The sequence below is a fragment of the Excalfactoria chinensis genome, chromosome 3 (genome assembly GCF_039878825.1).
Source record: "Excalfactoria chinensis isolate bCotChi1 chromosome 3, bCotChi1.hap2, whole genome shotgun sequence".
NCBI lineage: Eukaryota > Metazoa > Chordata > Aves > Galliformes > Phasianidae > Excalfactoria > Excalfactoria chinensis.
In genome coordinates this window covers 21,114,341-21,131,252 of record NC_092827.1, presented here as the reverse complement: position 1 = coordinate 21,131,252, position 16,912 = coordinate 21,114,341, and the positions used below count along the sequence as shown (strand labels likewise).

At 39.5% G+C, this 16,912-nt stretch overlaps 1 protein-coding gene across 1 annotated transcript in view; it reads right to left on the bottom strand.

Moving 5' to 3' along the window:
- Positions 1-331: 331 nt before the first annotated feature.
- Positions 332-16,912, bottom strand: part of MCPH1 (microcephalin 1) — a 118,220-nt gene continuing 101,639 nt past the window's right edge. Inside the window, exons 13-14 of the mRNA XM_072332983.1 lie at positions 1,222-1,459; positions 332-572 (exon numbers count right to left, since the gene is read on the bottom strand). Of these exons, the coding sequence (XP_072189084.1) occupies positions 517-572; positions 1,222-1,459 (294 nt within the window). The 3' untranslated portion in view covers positions 332-516. The remainder of the gene's footprint in view (positions 573-1,221; positions 1,460-16,912) is intronic.

Genomic DNA, 16,912 nt, shown 5'->3' with positions numbered 1-16,912 from the left:
TGCACATAGCATTGGAGTTGAAACTATTGCGATCCTTTTCAATGCAGGCCATTCTATGATTCTATGATTCACAAAAACACAGCAACATGGGCTGTCCAAGTGGGACTCTATGGAATCCATGCCCTGGCAGCACAGCTCCTGCTAGCTACACTAAAGCTAGTCCCAGCACACACACACCCAGTGCACACACAGCAGTTACCTGCACCTTAACAGGATCAAATCCACTTAGGGATTAGAAAGCATCTTTTCACTTCCTCCTAGTGAGTAATGACTCACTCAACTTTTAGGTCCAAAGGTTCTTCAACAAATAAATGGAAGCATAATGATTTTTATCAAAGAATTTTATTAAAAGGAAACAAAAATCATTGTTTACATAAGTAATAAAAATTTAAAAACATGTAACTATATTTATAAATACGTAATTTGCATCCTCTTAGAAATTTTATTCACAGCTTAGTTAGTTGAGGCCAAAGCAGGCTTGTTCCCGTACGGCCATATGGAAGCTCCTGAGTTAGCTCACAGCTGAAAAATGTAGTTTTCCATAGGACACACTGTATGCTGAGTGATTGAATCTAGAAGAAATATAAAGGCAGGACTGTTTGAGATCAAGTGCACAAGAAACAGATGATAAAGCAGTAATGTATTTCAGAGCAATATCTGATCTAAAACAGATAAAGTCCCTAAAAACAAATGCAGACAGATAATAATACCGCAAACCCAGTTACGTTTAACAAAGGTGCTGCATTATTTACCTATAGGCTTTTTGCTGTGGTCAACCTTGAGTGAATTTATTGGCATTTGGTACTCGCAGCAGATAACCACAGATCTACCGGATCGTAACACTGCAGTGTCAATGATAAGACAAAACTTCAGTTTGATTTGATTTATTTGATTAAGATGGCAATTTGTAGGGACAGGCTAGCACTGTTCTTCTTAGTGTTATTCTATGGTTATCTTACTGAGAATGGGGCTAAGTTTCAGAGACCTGTACCTGGTAAGGTACCATGTAGAAACATTCATGTTTTACAAGTTCCACAGTGTCAAATCCATCTGCATGGGCGGAATATAGCAATTATACAGGGCACTATCATAACGGCAACAAGAAGGGCAACAAAACTGGTGAGAGGTAGTAAGCTGGTGAGGGTTTAGTAAACTATTTACACTCCATTTTTGAATTCATATTGCATACCGTTTCATATGTGCTGAAATACGGCGTCTTACCTAAAATCCACCTTTCTGACAAACATTTTATTTCCTGGTACTTCTTTCCCGAGTATTTTCCTATGCAGATTTTTGCCTGACGTAGGGCTTTACATATTTTTCCTCCTGACAGCTCTATAAGCTCCATCAGCTTTTTGCAGGGTGGCTGGCTGCTGGGAGATACAAACATCACAGGCTGGTTTGAGAACAGATTGAGCTGGTAGTTTCCCGTTGATAGGTGACGCTGAAGCCTGCAGATCTGTATTTGAGGAAACAAAGAAATTAATACAAATGGTGTTACTCAGGGTAAAAAGAATCCTTGTCTTAAATCCAAGAAATGAGTTACAGGATACGAATATGAGCTTTTCCGCCATATCTGAAACTCCTGTGTAAACTATGCGATGAATTTGTCATCTTTTATTATTTTAGTTGTTTTAATCAAGAGCTAAAATGACCATATATGGCACACTGGACTGATATACTTCCAAAACCAGAGCTGAGACTCCTTAGTTACAGCTCAGATGATCACCTGTAAGAGTTCTTACAGGACTTGGCAAAACTATCTTTGACTGGAATCCTACAGTTTATAATGCTGGGCACTGCACAGACATACTAAAGAATATTCTAAATAATTACAGTCTTTCAGCACATGTACAAACCATGGAAGAGTTTATAACATTGTATTGCTTTACTAACTCCGCTCTATGATCTCTTTTCCCTTACCGTGTTCCTGTATTAACTGTATTTTATCTCAGACAAATGATGTGACACAAACCTAACAGAACTCAAAGCAAACCAACAGTTTCATGTAAACACTTTTGTCTCTGCAATAGCAGAAAAGAAAGTCCTCTATGAATGCAGTACAGCCACTGACACCACCCAGTGAAAATCTCAATCTGCTTGGAGTAAATTTTCTTACTTTTATCTATTCAGAAAGGACAGTGGCTCAGCAATGAAGCCATTTCCTTTAGCTACATTGTGCATAGAAGAAAAGCAGCACACAGGACAGGCGTCCAACCCAAGGTAATCAACACAAGCTTTTCATACTAAAATGAATGAAAAATCGAGCTTGAAAAGTGAGATCGCCACTGACCTGCCAAATTAATGTACCTAACATTTGTGAGTGTGCATCTCTTGTCAGTATCCTGAAAATATATGATGATCTAGAAGTAAGATGAGAACCAAAGTAAAGGCTTCCTATCACGTGATGCTTGGGATTTTTTTCATGCAGATGATCAAAGCAAGCATCTTAACATGGCAACAAAGACACTGTGTATATATCTGGCTTACATAAGATGGCTGGATATGAAACTGTGCTCAGTGAAGAGGTGTAACTGGTAGCTGAAAGAATTACTTGTTGAGTGGATTCCTTTCTGCAACCCTGGCATGAATGTGCTGTGAAACCACAGGCACTTGAGATTTTAATGCAATAGTACACGTGCTTCACGGATGTGCAGCCAAATAAGAGTCTTCACGTGGTTAGCAAAGGCTTTGAAGCTGAACAGTTCCACAGAGTCTTCAGAGAGCCTTCGAACAAGGTCAAGATGCATTGCTTTAGAACTTACTGCTTTAGACCAACTGTGCAGGTGAAGCACCAGACAAGCATGAAGCCATGCTAACATATGACTTTACAGCTCACATTTCCATGCCACTGCCTTTTGTGCTGTTCTCAGACAAGTCAGCCTTAATTCTGAGCTGTTCTCCAACAGCGCAGAATTCAGATTTCTGTTATTGTTAATTCCTTGGCTGCTCTCTTCAGAATAAAACTAAGCTGATTCTTTGTTTTCTGAATTAAGCAAGTTATAAAGACAGCATCTGCTATTGACGAACCAGGCCAAAAAACCCCAACCCTTGAGCACAATCCAAGAAATAGCCTGTATCTTCTTCTCTTTTGTGAACTTAGAATTACAAGTGACAAGGCACATACTCTTGTCTCATGGAAGTCAGAACAGCCTCTAAATTATTGCGTTGAGCTCAGCATCAAAGCAGTTACATAGTTTGGAAGACCCAATCTCAGTTCAGAGCATTAACTCTTGGCCAGATAAATGATACATGGGCAGAGAACTCTTCGTCACTCAGGTAGAGAGTAGATCTGATTGCAATTCCTGTACATATGTTGGCACATAATACTTCACACAGAAGTATGCAGAAGATCTGATTTTGAACTTTGCACGTACCACTTATCTCCATCTGAGCAGAAAACATCTACCTGCCGGTCATCTTGAAGTCAGGAAATACAGAATGCTAAGCACTGTACACTTGTAGCACATGGTATCAGGTCTGTGGGTCTGGAGCCACAATCAGTACCTTGAAATGGGACTTCTCAGAGACATAAAACACTTTGCAATCTCTGAGCAGTGCCTACAGGGCAATGTCATGACTTTGGTGTTACTGGGACTGCAATCATTCAGTTTTATCAATAAAGAAAAGCCCATTCAATCCTGAAACTAGCAAACCGCTTGTGGTTAGCATGGTCAATTAATTAAAGAATGAACTGTAGTCAGGTGAAAAATAGCGGCCCTTCCACATCAATCTCAGAAGAGCCGTATGATACAACAATAGATGCCATCTTAGCTGGTAAGGCACAGAGAAAATCTCTGAAGCTATTTGGACAAATCAGCAGCAAGGGATAGAACAGAAACAACTACCAAAGGTCTTTAAGTTTGTTTACCTAAAGCAAATCAGATTTAATTCATGGAGACAGATGTTCCACTATTTTTGTCAACCTGGAACACTACGATTCTAAAGCTGAAAATGGTTACTTCTGATAAGCTGCTATCTTGAAAATACAGCACGTCTTGTTTTAGACAGAAGCCAAAATACAACTCCTGCAGTCCTTAATGGAGTATGATTTAAAAGGGCTAATCGTATTCCCACTTACGCAAACATTTTCCCTGAAAGCAATAATTTGCTGCCAGCACAGTGAAAACTATTGTGTATGGCAGGTCTTTGTGCAGAGAGAACTTCTGGGTTAAATTAATAATAAAAGCAAATACTGACACAACAAATCATCAAATCAAGAAAACCAAGTTTCATGCACCCAGTAACACTTGTCTCACAGGACGCTCACAAAGCACAGCCTTTACTCTCTGTGGTTACTTTATGCTAAAGGAACTCCGGACAGTGAGATGCTGACGTGATATGAAGATGATTTTCTTGAACTTCTGTTACAGTTCCAGCTGTGTGCGCTACCATTCCACTTTGTAAGAGGATGAGGTAGGAATATGTACAACCCTGAAATAGCTGAAGGAAGCTCTGGCACGGAACTTGACTGAACTTTGTCTGAATCCCCTCTTTGGATCTATTCAAACACACCGGGTCCTCACACACATCTCCCATCGAGGGAAATGCAGCAGCATTCATGTTCAGAGCTTTTGGGCTATACTGAAAGTTTTGCTTTGCATTCTGCCCCATAAACCTGAAAGAAACACAGCAGAGGCAGAGCTGGCCATAGCAGACTGGGCTGTGGGGTTAAATGGCCCAATCATGCCCTCAGTACTGAACTGACTCAGCTGCCTCAGCAACATCAAAGGGTTCACAGCACTCCAGGAGCATTCCCAGCCCTTTGAAACCACACAGATTCTGGGTAAGTTGTGGGAAAAAAAATAAATAATCCTTCAGCACAGACTGAGTCTGGGAAAACTTTAGGCCCTCAGAAGTGATTATTTCCATAAATTGTGTAAGAACTGGTTAGTAGTTATATTGTGTCCATCAGGGAGCTCCACTGTGTGCTCTATCTGACAGTGACATCAATTTTCCTTTCCAATTAGATTTATTAGCAGAGGGTTAAAAAGAAAAGAATTTATTGAAAGCATCTATTTACTCTTTTAGCTGCGATCCCAAGCGTTAACCTCATTCTGTCACACAGCCTGTTGTGTCGTATGCGCTTCTCAAAAGTGCACCATTAATGCCTGCTTGTTGAACTCACATTTTGAAAAGGAAAGTCAGTCTTGACAGAAATAACATTGATGGAGAAAATACAATAAATAAATAGAACTCCTCATTCCCAATCCATTTCATCGGTTATACTCCTTCCCGTGGTTGGTTTTCGGTCCCCAAAGACCAAAAGAGCACGTATTAATACAAATATCTATATCGCCTTTGTAACTGTGTCTAGGACTTTATGAAAACAGCTCCTGCTGAGTGGGAGTGCAGAAACACAAACCCCCGTAAAAGTCCAAGGACCAATAATTTATGTCATAAATCTAAGCCTAAGAACAAGAATGGATGACACACAGCTCATCATCAAGTGAATCGCGTCATAACTTCAAGGTTTTGAGAAAATATTCAGTTGGATGAGAGTGAAAAGAGAAACCAATGAACAGCACACGGTTTTCAGTGTACTTTCAGAGCACAGCGCGTGGATAAATTCCCAGTCTAAAATGACATTAGAATAATAATAATTCACAAAAGCTCAATGGAGCAAATCCTTTTGAATTACTGCAATTAGTAGAACTCGTATCTGTACATTAGAATCCAGAACGTGAAGTTCCAGCTTCAAAAATACACAGAATTGAATATGCCTAAAACTTGTGCATACACTACACAATAAATATAAGCACTACGGTAAATCCTTACTCTTAATTTCTGCTGCTCAACAGAGATACAGAAATCTACAAACAAAATAAAAACAAAGTGCTGGCTAATATGACTTGCAAAAATAATAAATAGGTTTTATCAAATGCAAGCTGCCGACACGGAGATTGTAGATTTTGTAACTTGGAGCCAAGGAACAAATATTATTTCCTTTGAAGCTGATAAATGATGCACTCCCACTAGATTAGCGCACCGCTCCACAAATACTAACTGCCATGATAACATAAAACTGATAAAACCCCCAGCCTTTACAGTTTGATGATCTACAGATTTTATGCGAGAGGTACATAAATTAGTATGCCTGCTTAATACAGTTGTGAGATACTGCTAGGGAAATCCTAAGCTCTGGTATCTTTATATCCATATTATTTCAGTACACAGAAATATGCTGGTGGAGTAACATTCACAATTCCAGTTATTGCCATTCTGTACGAAGCCCTTGGGAAGGACACACTCACAGCTACTACTCTGCTAGGGAAATGTATTCTTGCACAGTTATATGCATTTTCAGACAGTCTGTCATTTTGTAAAAATTTAGAAGAAAAACACACGTGGAACCCACGCGTACATTTAAAGATGAAGAGCTCACACACATACACCAAACTGAAGCATCAGCCTGCTTCTGAGGAAGGGGAGCTCATTGCAGTGCACCGACTGCTGAAAGTTCACTTATTCTGCAGGGAGGAATGTGCAGAATCTGCAGGACATCACCAGGATCAAGGAAGTTTGTGTTAACAATGCACGAGCTCTCCTGCAGGACGAAGAAGAAATGCTGTTTCATCTTTCTGAGTATCGGGATTGGAGAGTAGGAGTGACTATCCAAACAGCAACTGTGTTTTCCTAGGAAGAACGGGTGGCGTGCAGTTTCTACTTTAGACCTTAGCATTTTGGTTTGCTTTCTTTGTGGTTTATTATAGCAGTCTGCTGCTTTTTATTATTATTATTATTATTATTATTATTATTATTATTATTATTATTATTATTATTATTATTATTTTCCCCATCACACTGACAGATTGAAAATTGAAATAATATTCATTACAATCTCTAATTAAAATGTACATTGAAATGCTGCATGAGATAAATAAGTTTGTGCTCTCCGGTATAAAAGAGCTTGTTCAGAGCTGGAAACAACTCCATTCAGCAAGCTGCTTCACACAGAAATAGACCTCTGGCTCTGAAGAATTGTAGATTTTATATCTGTATTAATGGAACACTGCACGGATGCCAGATCCCAGCTGGACCGATCCACACTGTCACCCCACTGCCTCAGCAGCACCAATAACCTCATTCCACAGTTGGGCACAAGACGCGTTTATTGTTGATAGAGATGCTTTTCAAACTCAACTTGCAACATTCATGCAAATTATTTACAATCACTGCATGCATGTTTTTGAACCTTGATTGAAATTCCCGCTGGATATCGGTATTTTTTGGCTAAAACAGAAGACCTCTTTCTGACAAATAAGAGAAGTGCAGTCCCTCAGACAGACAGAAGCACCCCAGCACACTCACAGAGCCTCACAATGGCACACCGCAGGCTGTTGGTGCATTCTTGTTCAGTAGAAACCCGTGTACTGTGCCCGGGGCCAGAAACACAGGGAGAAAGTTTTAAAAGACAGGGTGGAAAAGCTGCTCCAGAAAAAAATAATAAAATTGAAACTTTCAATGTCAGCCCTTGAAAAATAAAAAGGAAAGTAAAAGAAAGATAAATGACATACTGCAAAGACCCGCGTTATCTGGAAACTTCTTCAAAACACAGTTTCTTCCCCTCCTCTGCACAGTCCTTCGTGTAAGAGTTTCCTGGCCAAGACGAGGGTGGAGGGAAGAAAGCTCGAAACCAGACAATTTAGCTAATAGTGTTTCTTTCCACTATGGGTTGGCACACAGTCTTGCTTCTCTCGAATCCCATAGACTGATAAGAAAAGTTAATTTCACCAATTTGTTTTCTGAGAGACGGAGTCTCAGCGGGAATACTGCATAAGAACGTTTGGCAAATAACTCTACTGTTTGGCGGACATTCAAAATTATACTGGAAGATGTTTTGAACCATTTTTTTCCGGCAGAGAAAATTTTTGCAGGAAAAAAGATAACAAATTCACTTATTTTTAGTTTAATTTCCTTGTTTTCCAAAGCTTGGACTATTTTTAAATACCAGGTAATATCAACACTATCAGCTATAGATTAGTAAAAACAAATTAGGGTGAAACAATAAGTATTTTCCTTTCTGAGGCTGACTTCAAATGAAGGAGCTGTATTACCAATAGAGATCACTTAAAAACATCCTGGTATAACTGTAAGATGTGCTCATTTTGATGTGTCTGCAACTACAAAAGTTTTCTGAATTAAATACATTTGCATTCGCTTTCAACACAATCTGTTTGTGAAATTTAAGCATACTTCCATTACCGATTAGCCTGAGAGAATGGGATATTTCTGAATCAGAAAACACTCAAGGCATATTCCAAAATTCTGCAAGTAATTGCCAATTATAACTGGGGGCTTTTTTCCTCACTCAAATACTGTGCCAGGTGCCCCCAGAAGCGGTGCAGGAGTTTGGCACTGATGACTCTGTGCCATGCACCATTGGCATACCACTAAGTGGCATAATTTACAGTGACAAGCCCCCGTAATAAAATTAAAGATAGAAATTCTCGGTCTCCATGCACAGAACAGTTCAATGCTTATCTTCTCTTACAGGCAGAAATCTTTTCCTAACAACACAACCTAAATTGCCTTTGCTGCATTTTGAGCCCATTACTTCTTGTCCTAGTGCCAACGGACATGGAGAACAATTTATTCTCTTCCTATTTGCAACAACCTTTTAAATATTTGAAGTCTGCTATCATGTCTCCCTTCAGTCTTCTCTTCCCTAGACTAAACAAACACAGTCCTTTCAGTCTTTGCTCACAGGTCATATTTTTTAGACCTCTGATCACTTTGTTATGCTCCCCTGGATGCTCTCCACATCCTTCTTGAAGTGCTGTGCCCAAAGTTGGATACCAGGCTCCAGCGCAGGCTCCACCACTGCTGAGTGCAGTTCAGGTCATACATGCGTCTTGCCTAGGGCATTCCTAGTAAGCCTGCTCCTTCGACTGGGGTATGACATAGGTGACATCTGTTTCTGATCCTCTCACTTGCTCATTTGGTAGCAATATTGCATTTTCATTCTCATCAGATTTTTCCTCCTACTTTGTACATATCCTCGCTGAATTCCATCATGCCTATTTCTGATAATTTCTTATATCTCTTGAGGCTATTTTGATTCCAATCTTATCCTTAAGCACATGAGTAATGCCCATTTGTCTGTGCAGAACTAGGAATCAGTAGAAGTCTGTTCAGGAATGGGAACTTCAGTATGCAAACAACATAGCAAAAAGAGTTTTTCTGCACTACTTTCTTGCTCTGGAAAAGGAAAAGCAACACAAATGACTAACTGGAGCACACCTTAGCATGCAAACAGGCAAGTGGAAAATGTTCTACTAGACTGCAGTAAGAACTGAATTGTAGGGTAAACAGCAACAACTTTAAAGCAGTTTGAATTTGTTTCCTCAAATACATATTTTGATTTGCAATACTGACAAGAGCAAAGCTCTCTCTAATAAATTGGGGAACGGCTACCACTTACAGAATCTATAGTTTTACCACCCTGGATCATCATTAATCAGATTTTCCTGCCTGGTAACTTAAAAAAATCTTAGATAACAAATGAAGCATACGGATGGGACAGCGGTCAGTTTAATACCAGTGACTGACAAATGTGCTGGTGTGATGGCCTCATCCTGCGTATGACGAAGAGCTGACTGGAGCACAAACATCACCTGTGCGGAGACCTGCATTGAGCCATACTGAATCGGCCATTTTCCACCTGGCACCATTGGTATGACTCCATCTAACTCGCTCTGCAAGTTCATATGTCTCAAAATGGAAAAGAAGTAAATTAAAAACTTCCCTTAATTCAGACAGCTGTCAAGTGAACAAATGCAGTTGAGCCAATAAACAAACTGAGAAGACCTCAGCCTCCAAATATTTTGTTTTAGACAAGAATTGGCATCTTTAAAAAGCAGGCAATACCTGTACAGGCCTGTTTTTCCTCACAATTTACAAAGATCTATTACTTCTGGATTTATTCTCACAAGTTCTTCAATCAGGAAAGATACCAACATTCCTCATGGTTCAGTTCAAGCTGGAAGCACTTCTGAAGCGCTTCTGAAGCAAAGCTCTTGGTTGTTCTTACCGACTACCTTTGGTTCCTATTGGGAGCAGCTATTGTGCACAGAGTGGATTCCTTTGTATTGAAACAGAATCAGATCATGTGCTTGGTTCAGGGGTCCAGACTGGACCTAGTCCAGATCCTTGAGCCAAGTATGGTGTGCAGGGTGCTTTCAGCACTAACTCTGCACATTCATGCAATATATATGGATATATATTACTATTACCATTACCATATATATTACATGTATTTTTACATATTAGCACCTACTGCATGAGACCAATACTTATCCTATTAATATGCCATTAACTTCAGTGAAGAAACTTAAGGAATTAAATCTTACTGAAATAAACACCACGTTTAATCCCACAGGAGAAAAAAAAGTGTGCATTTGCACAGACTGAAATAATGCATTTGAAACAGTACATTAAAGCACTGTATTTCAATGGTGAACAGTTGTACTGAAACAGAAATTCCATAAGACAATGAGTTGCAATTCACTGAAATCAACTTGTTACTCCCCATAGTCGAATGCTGCATATAATTAAAATACTAGTCATGGAAGTCTAGTGTTTGCATAAAATACACTAAAAATGATACCCTCACTTTAACTACCTTAGACTTTTCAGATATTGAAACATTTTTGACAATCTAACTTTCATTTTGGTCGACATGGGACACTGCGCAGCATCAGCTCCAAAAATTACATCTTCTTTGCTGACTTAGGGATGTGGGGAATCCTCCCTTTCACCTTCAACAGTAAATGACACATCCAGTGCTGTCATCAGATTTGCTGTACCTGGCAGTATTGTGATAAATAACAGGATTTATATTCCAATAATAACACAATCAGTGATCTTGCTGAAAGGAAAAGCCTGGCAAATGTGAAGGGTCATGGAGATGCTCCCAAAAGGCTCTTTCACCAAGCAGTTGTTTAAACCCACAATAAAATTATTCTTATAAACAACAACAACAACAACAAAAAACATCTTGTATTATCTTTCAAGTATGAATATATGAGTCCTTTTGCAATGGTTGAAGCAGAGGCAGAGTAAGTTCTTCTCTCTACTCTTCAGTTTCAGCTGAATGCCACTGCAAGGCCCGGCAGTAACTCCATGTGCCAAACGTGAATATTTTTAAGCGTCATTTGAGTCTTAAAGGCTACAGTAAGTGATGGGAACACAATCGTCTTGGGAATCTACAAATAACTTTAAAAAAAGCCCATAAATCTGGCTTTCATGGTTTGCTTTTCAACAGCTTTATGAAATATATCAAAGCTTGAACACAGTCAGTTCATCTTCGTTCAAATTTCTTAGGACTGACTTATCTCAGTCTTATTCTTCATATGGTTCAATGAGACAAATAATACAGACTTGGCTTTAAAAAGACGGGCATCAGCAAATTACTTATTAAAATTTTTTCTTGCTTTTTATTTATTTTTTTTTCTTAAATTTTTTAATGTCAACGGAGACAACCAGCATCAGCGACGCAGAGCAGCCTGAAGTATTTTCTCATTGACAAAAACATGAAATAGTTCTGTTCAGCACTCAATTTATTACAATAATAATATTCTATTATGTAACAGGCTACGTAATAATGAAAAAGTTGTATTTTTTTCTTACATTGTTTAACAAAGATGCTTGTTAATGAGAATAGCATTAACATTTAAATGTTGTCTTTAGTTCTCTGTATATAGAGTGAAACGCATGTATTACAGCCATTAGTAGTAAGGAATGCTTGGTTTTTAAAATACAAACTAAAAGCTTAATTGAAATTACATCCATATTCAACAGAGAAAAACCCTTAAAATTGTCTGAGAGCTGCTGAAATAAACCCATTCACAGAGATCACTTGGCACACAAATCCATGCGACTGCTATGGAATTCTGACAACTGCAAAAAATATTTGGGCAGCTCTCAGAAGTTCCTGAGAACCACGATCACCTCCACTACTGGGCTGCAGTTTCCCTGGTGAATAGCAGTAATTGCTCCTCCATGGCAGCAATAATTGCTTGTGTGTAATACAGTCTCTTCTTCACCTAATTACATCGCAGGTTGGAAGATCCCATAGGAAGTGTGGAAAGCAAAGACAATTTACCCTCCAGCACAGAGCAAAAATGGAGCTACCAGCATACACGACTGATTAAAAAGTGCTTAAATATTTATCCAGGTGCATTTCAGATGGCAAGTACTCAAGAAAAGAACTTCTTTGAGTGTACCAGTTTCTTCATCGGTACTGAAGAAAGGACACTCTCAATGTGTTCTGTTTGAACATTCTTTTCATGAACACTTGTTACATTTCAGCACAGCAATAAGCATAGGATTAACAAAGAAAGGACTTTTAACTATATTTTGGCAGCAAGCTGTGATGCTCTTTTCTGCAGTTGAGAGAAAATGACCTGTGCTGTGAACACAGAGTAATTTTATGCTATGGAAGTGACCAGGGTATAGGCACAGTACCTGACACTAAGATTAGTTTCTTTGTACAGAGAGATCTGCTTCTGTTTACTGCAGATGTAATTATTGTTAATTCTTTTAGAAAAGGTTTTTAAAGGTTTTAGAAAGTTCCTTACTGAATTAGCTGTTGTTTTATATTTGAGATTGCCAGCTATGACATGGTTAAAGACAGAGAATGAGCCAGACTTATTACGGTCTTGGACTTACAGTGACTTTTAAAGCAGCTGGGCAAAATATCTAAGGTCAGACTGCTGACCCTGTCCTCCTTTCTGAGTTCCTCTCCTATATTCTTACTGTTCTTTGTCTAAGAACAAGGCAGGACAGACAGACTACTACTTTTTAGCTTATCTAGATTTTATCCGAGGCGTTAAAGGCAAAAAGCCTTTTCAAGAGGTTTTCACTGCACAACCAAGCAATTGTAATTCAAAGACGAAAGAATACTAAGCAAGTACCGTATATAAGCTGAGCAACTGGATGGTGGAGATGCAAGCACAGGAACAGTTGTGGGCTTCAAACAAAATTACTGAAGTTATCTGCTACTCCAGTAACTGGGTAGCTTAGACAGAGCAGACATGCTCAGTAACGCCTCCCCCTCCCTGCAAAAGAACACACACTAGTTTTCCAGTCTGTAAGTAAATTTTTACTGCATATGGCTGTACCCCGGTCCAGAAGTCCCAGTGAAAACAGCTGGGATAAGGTAGGCATAATGCATATGCAGCTTTAGTCCTGTAACAAACTCCTATGATGGTAGAAGGTTTATAAACACCCTGTAAACTCTCTGAATCGTGTCTACTTTTATTTTAAAATTGTACTGTAGGAGTTGACAAGATAGTTTTAATGTTACCCATGGATATTTTTATGAAAACAATATCATTGATGAAAGCATTAATCATAGTATCATAGTATCATGCAAGTTGGAAGGGACCTTAGAGATCATCAAGCCCAGCTCTCGGGATTCGAGCCCTCTGTGTAGCAAAGCGGCACTTCTACCACTTGCGCCACAGGGGGGGATTCGAACCCGGGCCTCCGGTGTTGCAAGCAGCAGTTCTACCACCGTGCGCCGCCGGGGGCACACCAAATGCACTCATCCTAATCTTATGGACCAGTACAGGGGGATCTACAAAGACATCATTGCTCAAGTCACTGATAGAGGTAAGAAGAATTCACTGTATAGCATACAAGTATTCTTGGGGTTTAGAGGGAATTCAATAAAATCTTGCTCATTCAAAAAAGACCAGTGACATACAGACTTCTGAAGGAGGGAGAAAGACACATCTTCTACACCAAACATACACAAATTCCCAAGCACCTTTTAAAGATTTTGCAGCTAAAAACAACTACATGGTATCAGCATGCTTTTTTCTAATGGAAGAGAAGAAGGTTATCAGGAGTAGTCAACACAGGTTTACCAATGAGAAATCATACTTGATCAACCTGGCAGCCTTTTATGGTGTCATGACAGACTGGGTAGGTGAGGGGGAAACAGCAGAGAAAAAGCTGTTCTCTATGTTGACTTTGGCAAAGCTTTTGATACTGTCTCCCATAAAATCCTTGTAGTTAAGTTTAGGAAGCGTGAGATAGATAAGTGGACAATGAGGCTGGTTGAGAAATGTCTGACTGGTAAAGCTCAGAAGGTTGTAATCAGCTGCACAGAGTCCGGTTGAAGGCCTGTAACTAGTGGTGTTCCCCAGCAGTTGGTGTTGCGTTTGGTCTTATTTAACATCTTCACTGATGATCTGGATGAATGGATAGAGTGCACTCTCAGCAATTTTCTGATGATACAAAGCTGGGAGTAGTGTCTGACACACCAAAAAGCTGTGGTGCCATTTAGTGAGACCTAGACAGCCTGGGGAGTTTGGTGGAGAGGAACCTTATGAAGGTTAACAAGGACAAGTGTAGAGTCCTACATCTGTGGAGGAATAACTCCATGCATTAGTACAGGTTAGGGGCTACCTGCTGGAGAGGAGCTATGAAGAGAAGAATCTGGGTGTTCTATTGGACAACAGGTTGACCATGAGTCAGCAGTGTGCTCTTGTGGCCAAGAAAGCCAATGTTATTCCAGGGTGCATTAAAAAGAACAGGAGAACATGGACAAAAGGTCGAAGAAGGTTATCATCCCCCTGCCTCCCTCCCCAGCCTCCCCATTCTCTGCCCTGGTGAGGCCACATCTGGAGTTCTGTGTCCAGTTCTGGGCTCCTCAGTTCAAGAAAGAGCCCAGCGGAGAGCTACAAATATGATTGGGGGCCTGGAACATCTCCCTTATGAGGAAAGTCTGAGGAACCTGGGACTCTTCAGCCTGCAGAAGAGAAGACTGAGGAGGGATCTTAAAAATGCTTATAAATGTCTAAAGGGTGGCTGTCAAGTGGATGGGGCAAGGCTCTTTTTAGTGGTGCTCAGTAAGAGGGCACGGGATGATAGCAACAAACAGGAAGTTCCATAAAGACAAGGGGAAAAGCTTCTTCACTCTGAGGGTTACAGAGCACTGGAGCAGTCTGCCCAGGGGGGTTGTGGAAACTCCTTCTCTTAATATATTCAGAATCTATCCGGACACTTTCCTGTGCAACCTACTGTATGGGGTTGGACTAGATGGTCTCCAGGGGTCCCTTCCAACCCCTATGATTCTGTGATACCAGACCTACTATTATAAGCAAACATGGCAATTAAAATTTAAAATCCCATACTAAATTTAAAGCAGTAGTATTATCAGTTATCACCTTATTGCTAATGATTACTTCTACAACTTGCTGTAAGGCTGAAATCACGTACTAGATGACAAGGAGAAAAATCTGAGTATTCTGATTAAGCAAGCCCTACATTTTTCATAAATGAAATGCATCAGGTTTCTTATGCGCATTAAAAGCCGAAAATATTCGCTCAGGCACTATTTGTGTCAACGTTATACTCACAAAGCGTGCACACCAGAGTGACAGCTAAAAAGTCACAGGGCTTTGCACATAATCTAAAACTAAATCTGTATGTAATTTCCTTCCTTTTGTTAATTGAAGATTAAAACTAAATCAAGGGGAAGCCTTCTATGAGACTACTTCCAACAACAGATGACTCAACTAGCACCTGAGAATTTGTTGTACTTGTGTGTACTGAGGTTTTGAACTTCCTGTTTCAATAAAATACCAAACAAGTTGTGTTTCCTTTACAAATAAGCTATTACATCAAGCCCTGTTCCTATAATTTCAGTTTTTGTCTGCATTCCAACATTTTCTTTGGCAAATGTAGAAACATTCTAATTAAAGAGAAGAGAAAAACAAGCAACATTCATCATGGTAAGAATGAATGTTCAAGAGAACATCCTTACTGGTTACTTCTTTCATTCAATTTAATTTGGCTTCTGAGGTACACTTAATTATGGCATGCAGTTGCCTGAGATGAAACCCAGTTAACAGGTTTTTCACTAATAGTGTGTTATTGAAGCTATTGAAGGTCACAGTCAGTTCCCCTAATGCCATACAAATGTAACACCACCTATGTGAAGTGACTGAAAAACATCTTTTAAACACTGAAAAAAACTTGAAATATGCCTTTCTGCATGGCCAGTCTCACCTATTATCACAGCCTGATAGAACATTTAGCATATACTTGGACTTTTTTTTTTTCCACAGAGAAAAAATTCTGTTTACCTCAGCATGATCTATAAGATCAGAGCTGTAAAAATCCTTTACTATGCTCTCTTTCCTCAATTATCAGTTTTTGCTAATGTTTAGATTACAGATCAAAGGCTTCTTTCCTGATTTGCAATTGCCACAAGAAAGACAATCTCCAGAGAAAAGCTAAAGAGCATGCCTGCAAACACAACATGATTGTCTGAGTACGATATAGATACATAATACATAATACAACACACGTGTTTGCTTTTCTGAATTTATTTAGCCTCAGAACTGGAAGTGCTGACTCACCAAGACAGAAGTTCAAATTTTAACAATAACACGATAGCAGGAGATGTGTGATTAGACTCATCCCATTTTGGATCAATAAATTAACTAATCCTGAAATGTGTCTGTGTGCACTCTGTATCTCCATGAAGAGCACTGCTGCCATTACTAATAAATCAGGTAAATTGCCAGGTACGTGCAGTCGGAGTAACAACCACCCCGTGGAGTTGTGTGACAGACAAATCTGGAATGCTGTAGGAAGAGCATGTCCTGTAAATGCTTGAACCCAGCAGAAGGTGATAAAGACTTCTGATAAGAGAACTAGCCCGCACGACATCTCAAATAACTTCAAAGACAGCATGAAGCCAGAAATAGTCCAGCTAATCCTGAAAAAAAAAACCCTGAATTTGACAAATGACTTCATCAACCTCCAGAAAAGACAGAATGCTTCTCCTGCTTTGTCTGAATACAAGCCAGTGAACCTCTTCCAGGTATCGCCTACATGAGTAAGCAGCAACTGGTCCATTCCACATTGCAAAGGGAACAGAGCAGAACTGCAC